The 12,430-nt window shown below is 39.0% G+C and overlaps 2 protein-coding genes across 4 annotated transcripts in view; both read right to left on the minus strand.

The window, feature by feature from the left end:
- LOC135875074 (nebulette-like) overlaps nt 1–11,688 on the minus strand; it is an 85,849-nt gene extending 74,161 nt beyond the window's left edge. The window contains exons 1-3 of the mRNA XM_065400052.1: nt 11,630–11,688; nt 2,578–2,662; nt 2,441–2,512 (exon numbers count right to left, since the gene is read on the minus strand). Coding sequence (XP_065256124.1) covers nt 2,441–2,512; nt 2,578–2,662; nt 11,630–11,688 — 216 coding nt within the window. The remainder of the gene's footprint in view (nt 1–2,440; nt 2,513–2,577; nt 2,663–11,629) is intronic.
- LOC135874010 (LIM zinc-binding domain-containing Nebulette) overlaps nt 1–12,430 on the minus strand; it is a 411,833-nt gene that overhangs the window by 114,892 nt on the left and 284,511 nt on the right. The window lies entirely within an intron of this gene.

A 12,430-nucleotide genomic window follows, 5' to 3' on the forward strand; every position in this document is an offset into this window, starting at 1 on the left:
CCTTGAAAATCTGTCCCTAAACGTAGAAACCAATGCTTGAAATTCCATTATAATGTGATGCCTCTCGGTGGGTCATTGGCAGCAGGAATTACATTCAGTACCTCTGGATATAAAAGCATAAACCTGTACTGCCTAAGATAAAAGACCTGGATTCCTTAGGCAAGACCAGATTAGGCTCATTAATCTTCATGTGTGGCTTAGTCACTAGAGAAATACAGACTACCAAACTCAGTAAGGATGAGCTACGCACTGTCCCTGGGCATGGAAGCTTATCCCAAGCTGCAGAGATCCATTTAGCGTAAAACCTGGTAGGGGCCACTATTTGTTACACAATGCTCATGGGTGGATCAGCAGCAGAAGCAATCAAACCCAGGACTTCTGAATCAAAAAGCTTATGTCTGAGCAGCTGAGCTAAAAGTCCCATCTGTTAGCTGAAAGGCTCTAACAGCTCTTGAACGTTTATGTGACCCAGATCCCACTAGAGGGGAACAGAAAGCTACACTGAGTAGGTGTGGGCTACAATTGCAAAAGAAGAGTCAAAGGACCAAATTCTGCCAGATCCAATTCAGTCAGTTATACCAATGCAGCTCTACTGAAGTTATATGGATATGGTCAGTAGACTTGCACATGTGTAACTGAGGGCAGAACCTGGTTCAGGACACACTGGTATCCATTGGTTAGTATTAGCTTTTAACAACAACAAATTATATCCTGAACAATTTGGATATAAATCTTAAGATGAAAAGTCAAACTCTGAAACATTAGACAAATGAGATTTTCAATGAGGATTTGATTAAGACACAGTTTATCATACAGCCACATTTTCTATCCAATACTGAGAAAAACAGCTTGAAACAATAGTTAACTGGGTCATAATTACTCTTCTCCTTTTAACCAACAATAAATAATTTTTTATCTCCAGTCTACTGACAATTCTCAGAACCACAGTGTAGTACCTAGAATTCTCTTGTAGTTAAAAGAAAAGAAACCAGAACTGCAACAAATTCATTTTCTATTATTTTTTATTAACCATCATTAAACACTATTAATTGAGAAAAACAGTAATTAAAGTCCTCACAGGATCTAAGGAGCAAGGAGATGCTGAATCAGAAAGAACTACAATTTGGACTACAGTATGTGGCAAATTAGATGGCAACTAGCATTATGTTTAAATGGAATTTGCTGCAGGTGATAAAGAAACATTAGTAACATGCACATATGAAATGCAGTATGAAGATTCAAGAGGCAAGCTATTTCCCTTCCACAGAAAGGACTATGATAATTTGCTTAATAACTTCATTTGTATTCAGCTTCCTACTTTCCCCATAACAGCACCCTGTGTCCCCTTTTAAAATACAAACAATAAAAACAAATTAAGGAGTCCAATTTAAATGTGGAAAAGAAAGGGGTTGGAAAGGAAGTCCAACATAAGTCAGAATTAAAGGCATCTTGAAAACTGTTATTTAATAAATTGGATGGATTTGAGAGGGGGGCAACACAGGGATCATCACAAACTGTTATTTAATAAATTGGATGGATTTGAGAGGGGGGCAACACAGGGATCATCACAAACAAAGTGAACATCGGCTGACTACAATGGTGGGATCGTTAAACAGTGACACGTGAGAACGGATATCCTCTCATACAAGACCCAAGGCTTACATGCCAAATAGGGTTTTAAAAATAACAGTGCCAATTTAAAGTCTGATGGTAAAAAATGCAGGGTGAGCATAATATGATCACAATATCTCAAGCCATGAACAATTATGCCATTGCACTCTGACAGAATATCTGTGTTGACAGCCTTGCAAGGAAGGAAAAGGAATAACCCAGCCTTGTGGTCACAAGGTCATGTGCTGCCATCACAAGGTCACCTTAGGGTAAAACTGCAAGCCACACAAAGGCATTAAAACCCACTTATGTTTGACTTATACATATTACCTTCATTTCCAGTCCCTTTCCTTTCTACATGGTAATGAGCAAATTTGGGTCTGAAATAAACACACACACACACACACACGGAGAGGTTTTCAGGTACAACTTTTGTTCATTACCAAGTGAATACACTAATCCATTTCCATATTTGCATGAATAATAGCTCCTCTCTAAACAGTCATGCAAACAAAAAGTACTTCGCACAAATGTTTATAAAAAAGCAAATGTAAAGAGCTATGAACATGGTTGGATCCAAAAGCAAACAAGAATATTCACTGAGCTCTGTTCCCAAACTTTGTGCAGATGCTGCCAGAAGAGAGTGAAGACAATCCCCCTAGAAACCCTTTATAGCTGTGTGTGTCCCCTGTAACTAAAAAGGGTCAAGAGGTTCTGGCACCATTCCTAGAATGAAGAAGTGTGATGGTAGGGAAATAAGAATAATACACATAAAACCTTTAGAAGAAAGCAATATAATTAACAGACACAAATTGTTACTGTCACTTACATCACTTATAATTTCAGTACATCTTCTGGCCAGTTCCATGTTTCTGTCCTCAATAACTGGCTTAAGGAACACCTATAAAAGAAAGGGAAAGCATTTCAATATCACTAAACTAAAACAGTGAAAAAAGAAGTAAGCACCTTTTCGAAGTTATCACTGCCACCCACCCTTTCTTCTTCCTCCTCCTCACTTTCATCCTCCCTGAAATCCTGAAGGACAGGCATTCTTATTTTTAATATTTTTGAAAAACAATGGGGTAAAAATTGAAAAAGTCCACTGCTGCAGCAAACGGTTTATGTTCTACCACTTGTCTATGGTGTATGCTTCTCTTGTGTCCTTCACTAAGCTTAACCTTACCAAGGCTTCTTCCTTATTTAGACAACACTTGAAAGTCTTTATCTGAACAATTCAGTATGAGTGAACTAAAAGGCATTACAGATGGCCTTGCTAACTCAGCTAATACTTTCTTACAGATAAAGTATAATTAAATGACCTATTCAAATAAACTATTCCTAAATGTCTAAGACATTTAATTAAAGCACTGTAATTCAGTAACTATGTAAGATAAATGATTTAATGAAATTAACTGGCTAAAACGGGTGCCATGAAGCCTAAGATTATGGGAAAACTATCTAGTTCTAACATTTAAGATAACACAGACTCCCAACCAGCTGTCACAAAACTTCTTCACTCAGTCCAAATACAGTTCATACAGAATAGATGCACACATCTTTAATTTTCTACTACAGAGAGTCTGGACAATTCACATTTGCTTTATGAAATGCAATTTCAGAATGTAATACATGTTACTTTTAGTACACTTTCCTGAAAATGTTCCTTTCATATTAAACATTATACATTCTTAAAATGCTTCACGCATTATGTCAGCTACAGTAATATACATACATAGACATACCAACACTCTACAGAAGATAACATACCCTGATCATACAGATAATACATGTTCCTTAAAGGTCTGTATAACCATTCACAATTAAAGACTGTCAAGATTTGTAGTCTCAGAACCAACCTTTTCTGTATAAATTCACTGAGCTCAGCTCTGTTGGAACGGAAGCTGCCTTATTGCTAGTGGAAATAATTTCACCTGTTGTTCTGTAAGAATGTATTGTAAGTAGGGCTGTTGATTAATTGCAGTTAACTCACGCGATAAACTAAAAAACAATTAATTGTGATTTATTGCAGTTTTAATCTCACTGCTGAACAATAGAATACAAATTGAAATTTATTAAATATTTTGGGTCTTTTTCTACATTTTCATATATATTCTATTCTGTGTTGTAATTGAAATCAAAGTGTATATTATTTTTTATTACAAATATTTGCACTGTAAAATTCATAAACAAAAGAAATAGTATTTTTCAATTCACCTCATACAAGTTCTGTAGTGCAATCTCTTTGTTGTGAAAGTGCAATTTACAAATATAGATTTTTTTTGTTACATAACTGCACTCAAAAACAAAACAAAGTAAAACTTCAGAGCCTACAAGTCCAGCCATCCTACTTCTTGTTCAGCCAATTGCTAAGACAAACAAGTTTATTTACATTTACAGGAGATGCTGCTGCCCTCTTCTTATTTATAATGTCACCAGAAAGTGAGAACAGGCACTTGCATGGCACTTTTGTAGCCAGCATTGCAAGGTATTTACGTGCCAGATATGCTAATCATTTGTATGCCCCTTCATGCTTCGGCCACCATTCCAGAGGATATGCTTCCGTGCTGATGGCGCTCGTTAAAAAAATGATGCATTAATTAAATTTGTGACTGAACTCCTTGGGGGAGAATTGTATGTCCCCTTCTCTGTTTTACCCTCATTCTGCCATATATTTAATCATATAGCAGTCTCGGACGATGACCCAGCACGTTGTTCATTTTAAGAACACTTTCACTGCAAATCTGACAAAACCCAAAGAAGTGCGAATGTGAGATTTCTAAAGATAGCTACAACACTCAACCCAAGGTTTAAGAATTTGAAGTACCTTCCAAAATCTGAGAGGGATGAGGTGTGGAGCATGCTTTCAGAAATCTTAAAAGAGCAACACTCCGATGCGGAAACTACACCAAAAAAGAAAATCAGCCTTCTGCTGGTGGCATCTGACTCAGATGATGAAAATGAACATGCGTCGGTCCACACTGCTTTGGATTGTTATCGAGCAGAACCCGCCATCAGCATGGACGCATGTCCCCTGGAATGGTGGTTGAAGCATGAAGGGACATATGAATCTTTAGCGCATCTGGCATGTAAATATCTTGTGACACCGGCAACAACAGTGCCATGAGAACACCCATTCTCACTTTCAGGTGACATTGTAAACAAGAAGCAGGCAGCATTATCTCCTGCAAACTTGTTTGTCTGTGCGATTGGCTGAACAAGAAGTAGGACTGAGTGGACTTGTAGGCTCTAAAATTTTACATTGTTTTATTTTTGAATGCAGGTTTTTTTGTACAGAACTCTACATTTGTAAGTTCAACTTTCATGATAAAGAGATTGCACGACAGTACTTGTAGAAGGTGAATTGAAAAATACTATTTCTTTTGTTTTTTACAGTGCAAATACTTGTAATCAAAAATAAATATAAAGTGAGCACTGTACACTTTGTATTCTGTGTTGTAATTGAAATCAATATATTTGAAACTGTAGAAAACATCCAAAAATATTTAAATAAATGGTATTCTATTATTGTTTAACAGTGTGATTAATCGCGATTAATTTTTATAATCAGGTGATTAAATTAATTAATTATTTTTTAAATCACTTGACAACCTTAATTGTAAGGTTCTTATTCAAAGTAAGAAAGCTAACTGGTTTTACAATCATTCAAATATGACGTTCTTTTCCTAATTCTAGCACATCACACCACAACTTTGGACTGCATCCCCCAAAGTGATCCACTGCAAAATCTCAGGGGTCCAGGTTAGTAGATTCCCATGTGTTATTGGAGCCTGTATCTACACCTGCCCGTCCTCTGAGCTCCTGACCCAGGAGGCTAGCCCTCGGCCCCTCCCCCGCTGTCCTCGATCTGGGCGGCGGGCTGCGAGCTCCTGGGGTAGCGCAGCTGCAGAGCCCGGCCTGATCTGGTGCTCTGTGCTGCGCGGTGCATGGCTGGCTCCAGCCGGGCGGCGCGGCTGTAGCTCCACCAGCCACCGGTGCTCCAGGCAGCGCGGTAAGGGGGCAGGGAGCAGGGGGGTTGGATAGAGGGCAGGGAAGTTCGGGGGGGTGTTCAGGGGCCGGGGGTGTGGATAGGGGTGGGGGCGGTCAGAGGGCAGGGACCAGGGGGGTTAAATGGGGGCAGGGGTTCCGGGGGCAGTCAGGGAGAAGGGATGGTTGGATGGAGCAGGAGTTCCGGGGGGACAGTCAGTAAGAAGAGGAGGGTTTGGATGGGGCAGCAGGGGGCAGTCAGGGGTGGGGGTTCTGGGGGCCGTCAGGGGACAGGGAGAACGGGGTGTGGATGGGGCAGGGGTCCTGGGGGGAGGGCCGTCAGGGGACGAGAAGCAGTGGGGGTCAGATAGAGGGCAGGGGCCGGGCCATGCCTGGCTGTTTGGGGAGGCACAGCCTCCCTAACCGGCCCTCCATACAATTTCTGAAACCCGATGCGGCCCTCAGGCCAAAAAGTTTGCCCACCCCGATCTACACAGAAAACATAAGGAATTTGAAGTTTTTAATGTAAAATTCCCAAAATACTAAAAAGTAATTGTAGCTAACATATGCTTCCCATTTGCTGTCTGGAACAAAAGCCCTTCATTAGAAAAAGATATGAAAACAGACAGAACATTTGTGACTGAGTAAAAAAGTATTAATTAAAGATGTTTGGATTTTTTTAATCTTTAGAAAAACAGACAGCTCCCAACCTACTATAACCCAGAGACCGAAGGCATTTACACATTAATAATACACAAGGGTTTCAAATGACTTTTATCCTGCTGTTTTAATAGATAAGCTCCTAAATTTTAAGAGTAACAGTGATTGTAGGTGCCCAAATTGAGACCCATAAGGCCTGATTTCCAGAGGTGTTGCATTCACACCTCCCACTGACTTCTTTTGAAGCTGTAGGTACTCAGCACTCTTGAAATTAGGCCCAAAAATCTCTGAAATTGGGTCTCACAACAACTGGTCACTTCTGCAAATGTTAGACATGATAAATGTCTTTCTGAGCAACTACAGCAGTTGCTACATGACATGGCAATTCACTTTTCTGGTATACAGAGCACTTGGTAAAGACAACAGAAATGCAGCACAGCAATGAGTCACGGACTTTTTGTGCTAATACCAAAGTGAAATGCTGAAGAATGGAAATATCTCTGCATTGTAAAATAAATATTTTAATCCTCAGGGTTTTTAATATTTCATTGTTCCCCCCATATTCAATACATTTGGCAAGAAAAGATGTCAAAAATAATTAAAAGACAGAGGGGGAGATATTAATAATCACCAAAAAAAATGCTAAATTTTGCAAAAATCCAGCATGGGCTTTCTCCTTGGAAGAGCTGCTATTTTTCCAATGGAAGTCAAATGGTCAGAAATGACAAATTCTGAACTGCTTGGATGTTTAGGTTATTTAAAAGGTTAACATTACAGATGGTGGTTATTCAGAGTTCTGATGCAACAGTAATTACATATTAATTGTGGTTTTCCTGCAATGGTTTCTCCATAACAAGATCACCTTCTTCTTTAGCATAACCACAAGTTGATTTACTTACACGTATTTGTTTTTATTTCTGAAGGTACAGGATCAACCCTAGTTTTTATAGGGCCTAGCCCCCTAGCTCATTCAAATGTGCTGGGCCTTTCAGCAGACTTCCATCAGCCACACATCTAGAGAATGGAGGAAGGGTTTCATGGCTAGTCATATTGAGGAAATAGATGCCAAAATTACATTTTCTAAGGGAGTGGAGGGAAAATCATGCCACAACACATTACCACAGCTATAATACAATATAGATCTATTCAGTGTGGCAGTCTCCAGGGGACAGATGGCAGCAGACAGACACTATCAGATGCAGGCCGCCCACTAAAAACACAGGGCTCTGCTGCATAATGTGTCAACCAACAAAGTGACAGAGAAGCAACTCTTTGGCAATTAAGGTCATTCAGATACAGCTCAGAGAGAGTTTTGTTAAGAAAAATTAAGACTGCATAGTTTAAAATGTGGAGAGGTTTGTTAGTTTCCTGCAGGGTGGTGGTCAATAACAGTTAAAGTTATTTCTGTAAGATATTCTAATAAGCTAGGATTAGTATGTGTGATGTGGCAGCTGTCATTTATGTAGCTCTTATTTTTGCTAGTTTTACTTGTTTTAGTAAAAAACAGCCAAACTAGAGATACTGACGTGAAATAAAGCCTGAATTAAACCCTGACACTATTTATTATATCACTAAAATGATCATAAAGGTTGTTTTCCCACAGTTTAACCACAAAAACGTGCACTCACCACATGCCCAGGTAAGATAACACTTTCCACTATAAATACTGCAATCCAGACAGACAGACTTTCTGGCATAAAATCACCATCGATTTAGCACAACCCAATTGCACAGGGGTTTAAAAAACAAACAAGCAAAAAAACCCTGGCATTTACTCTTACGGACCTACTAAGTGGTGTGTACCACAATGCTTTTCATACATGCATCATGCCATTGCAAAATCAGGTTCTATTCTTCTCGCTGTATGTGCACATAACTCTCAATAATATCAATGGGAGTTGTGTGCACATAAAAAAAGGAAAATATATTCGTTGGGGCAGTAAACAATACTAACCCATTCAAATGTTATGAGGAAAAGTTGCACTGCTCCAAACCCCAACTTAGAGCTACCCTGTATAAAGCTGTTAAATCTCAATTCCCTACTTGATTAAATTTAGTCTTAAGAATTCTTGTTATTTTGTTGAAGCATATACAGCAAAATTAAAATAATTGTGTCTCTGCTAGATTTACAGTATTTGCAGCAAATAACTTGTTTCAGGTCTTTACCTTATAGCTTATAAATTGTACACAAATAATAACATATGTTTTACTGTTTTAGCACGTGAATTATATGGTTTATATACTACTAAAACGGATTTGTCAATCTCCAAACACTTAGAGCCATTATTTGCCTATTTGTCTACCCAATATTTTCTGTCAAATAATTTGTTTTGGGTGTCTGGCACCTTGCCACCTCACTGCTCCACTACCAGATATCATCTTTTATGAAAAGATGCTCATTTGGGGAGTAGATCGCAGGTAAATCATAAGTCCTACACATCTGAAGACTTGGACTCAAAATAATTTGCAAATAAAAATGAGTTTGGTGGTCTCATTCTTGTCCATAATACATGAAGTATTTTATCGGTTAGTCTCTCCGCCCTGTCATTAAGCATGTGATATCAATTTGGCAGGTTTGCTCATGAGATTCCCTAACGCCACTTTTGGCGACAACCCCAAATATCTTTGGGTTGAAGAAATGAGCACATTGTGACACTACTTCACAAAACAGCAGCAGTTGGGCATGCCCAGGAGAAGGCACCAGAAATGCTACAACTCTCTTCAACTTCATATCCTAGGACTTTGCACAGGAGAGACCCAGGACTTAACTAGCAGGGGTGTTGGAGGTTAAGGGACAAAATATTTTCACTGAGTTGTGTAGGGAAACTTGATCAGCACAGAAACAACACTTTAGGTTCTGAATACTGCACTATTTGCAATGCTCCATTTAAAATTCAATAAAAGAAGAGTCAGATAGCTTTAACAGAGTAATTCATATTCTCTCACTTTCATCGGGGATCTAGTTCAAAATCAACCCACGGTTTTCCCTGAAATGAGTGTGGCATTTTCAGTTCCGTTCTCACTGAAGAGAAGTACACATCACGGAAATAAGTACAATTAACTCAACACAGCTGGTGGTCTCTTTTCAGACAGTACACAAGAACTTGGTGAGCATTGAGATTCAATTACTTCTCACTTCTAGAAAGACCCATCTATCAGATTGGGGATTACTGGCAACGCTAGGCAAGAAAGTTCATGGCTTGGCTATCAGCACTCTAATTACAGGAAGAAAGCAGGTGTTCTAGGACTGCCAGTTTGTTTAAGCCTCTCATGAATATGAAATACAAATTAACATTAACAAAAGAAATCCAGTAGATGGTCCTTTTTAGATAAAGTGTAACTATAACCTTGTATCTGTCACATCATTAACATGACAAGGTGGGTATGGTAATGTCTTTTATTGGACCAACTTATCTTGGTGAAAAATACAAGCTTTTGAACTTCCAGGTCTTAAGAAGAGTTCTGTGTAGCTTGAAAGTTTGTCTCTTTCACCAAGAGAAGTTTGTCCAATAAAAGATACTATCTTACCCACCTTCTCTCTCTAAAATCCTGGGACCAATACAGTTACAACAACACTGTAAAATCATTAACATTCCATTCATCAAAAATGTCTTGTGCTGTAGAGCTAATATAATTTTTATACTGTTTTGTGAAAGTTCTTTAACAAAGACTTTGTTAAATCAATGGAAGTCAGAATTTTATTTTTAAAAGCACATTAGATTCAAATTTTAAAACTGTCTGGTGTCTGTGTCATGGGAAAGCCAATAAATGAATTTCCAATGAACTAGATATCACCAGTTCAGATAGGTGGGTGGCTATATGCATATTCATTAAAACAGTGTCTAGCCCAAAGGAGCCCTGATGTTAGTTAGGACCGTTAGGCACTACCGTAATACACATGCTAAAGGAGAATAAAAAACAGGCAAATGGAGCAATCAACAACTTCAACTACACCTCTACCCCGATATAACATGACCCGATATAACACGAATTCAGATATAACGCGGTAAAGCAGCGCTCCGGGGGTGGCGGGGCTGCGCGCTCCGGCGGATCAAAGCAAGTTCGATATAACGCGGTTTCACCTATAACGCGGTAAGATTTTTTGGCTCCCGAGGACAGCGTTATATCGGGGTACAGGTGTATTAGTACCAGAGTGTGACACTACTTTGCCCCCTTTCACTCCAATCTGCATTGCTGAAACATTTCGCAATGTTTTAACCAGTTTTCTTGCAAAATGGCATCTGGAGTAACTACTTCAGAAGAAGATGCAAAACATGTCATAAGTTATGGAACACTGTATATCACAGTGGTCTCAACAAATTCCTCTGATCCAACTGTGAAATCCAGAGATTTCATTCTCCTAAGGTCTCTGGTTTTGACAGAGCTCCATCCTGTTTGAGGGGATGGCAACTCACCATCTACACAAGAAGCTAAAAACCCTCTAGGCTTCATGCTTCTCAAAAAGGGTCTAGAAAATTAAATTTTCATTTGACTTGGCTGCTCAATGAGGTTTTCATGGAAAATGAATCAGCCACATCCTGTACATCAGAAGCAGAAAGAGGAACTGAATAGGGACTCTAGCTCAGGGGTAGTCAATTATTTTTTGTCAAGGTCCAAATTTCTTGGTCAAGGTCTAATCAAGGTCTAGACTCCAAAGAAAATAATTAAAAAGATAAAAACAATAAAATAAGAATAAATAAATAAAAAAAATTGGGGTCCGTTCAAAAGCATCTGGCGGTCCACATTTGGCCCGCGGTCTGCATATTGACTACCCTTGCTCTAGCTCCTCCTCTTCTAAATCTATTCAAACTAAGCAAAAAAGGAAGGTCGGGTACTGCAGCTAACTCCTCTCCTTCACAAAATCTGCATCTTGTTCAGATCCACTTTCTTCTAAGGAAAAGCTATGACATTCAGTATAATGAGGACTCGAGAATCTCACCTTGGTATCTTTCTGGGCTAATAACACTTAATTTGTTTGCAGACCCCATCAAAAAGAAAGGATTATTGGAACCAATACAAACAGATAGGTTTTTATTTGCCATCAGCTAATCTTATAAAGCAGAAGACTTTCCCTTTCCCCTTTCAGTCAGAGCACACTCAAATAGGGTTTAAGGTAATCTATCATTTTAGAAAAGATGTACCTGACTGCAGTTTGGGAATCCCTATCATACATATAAACATTATGGACTTGATATGGGAACTTCAACTGATGGACTTTCTGGCAGCAGTGTTTTCAGTGAATTAATCTCTGGGATTTAGGGCATCTATGTTGGATATGTTTCTCTCATGAGTTTTCTTGTGCCACTGCTATTTAGAACCCAATTGCCTAACTGATGGACTCCATGAAGCACAAAGGGGAAAAAAAGGGCTTTACCTGTAAATTTTGTTTCTGTTATAATTAGATCCACCAGCTTGTAACCGAGGGGTAGCCATGTTAGTCTGGATCTGTAAAAAGCGACAAGGAGTCCTGTGGCACCTTATAGACTAACAGACGTATTGGAGCATAAGCTTTCGTGGGTGAATACCCACTTCATCAGATGCATATGGTGGAAATTTCCAGAGGCAATCTCTAGACTGATTCTTGCCTGTATATTTATACCTGCCTCTGGAAATTTCCACCACATGCGTCTGACGAAGTGGGTATTCACCCACGAAAGCTTATGCTCTAATACGTCTGTTAGTCTATAAAGTGCCACAGGACTCTTTGTCGCTTTTTACAGCTTGTAACCCTCACTCATTTTGTAACTTTTCTTCTAGAAGCTTAAGCCATACATGATTTCAAGCCATACATGGTTTCCTCCTCTTGGACTTTGTTGGGAATGTTTTTCTTGACTGGCTGTATTTGTTCTGTTTGAATATTCTAATATTTTACTTAAGTCATACATTAACTGGAGTAGAGAGTATAATAACACACTGACACATGCAAATCTGCTTTGTCACTCTGATTCAATAAGTGCCTGAGCTACTACCCAGATCTCTTCACTCCTGGAGCTAATTAGCAGAAACTCAGTTTGCCGGCACGGTTTTAATTGGACTTTTTCAGAGTTTCTATGTCTTCATTACAGTCCTGTAGCAATTTTTTTGTCAGATTCAGCCCATGGTATCAAATGAAAATGAACTTTCATGAAAAAAGCCTGTGATGGCAGCTGTAATCTAACATGTACATATATTTGAA

The sequence above is a fragment of the Emys orbicularis genome, chromosome 2, assembly GCF_028017835.1.
Source record: "Emys orbicularis isolate rEmyOrb1 chromosome 2, rEmyOrb1.hap1, whole genome shotgun sequence".
NCBI classification, from domain to species: domain Eukaryota; kingdom Metazoa; phylum Chordata; order Testudines; family Emydidae; genus Emys; species Emys orbicularis.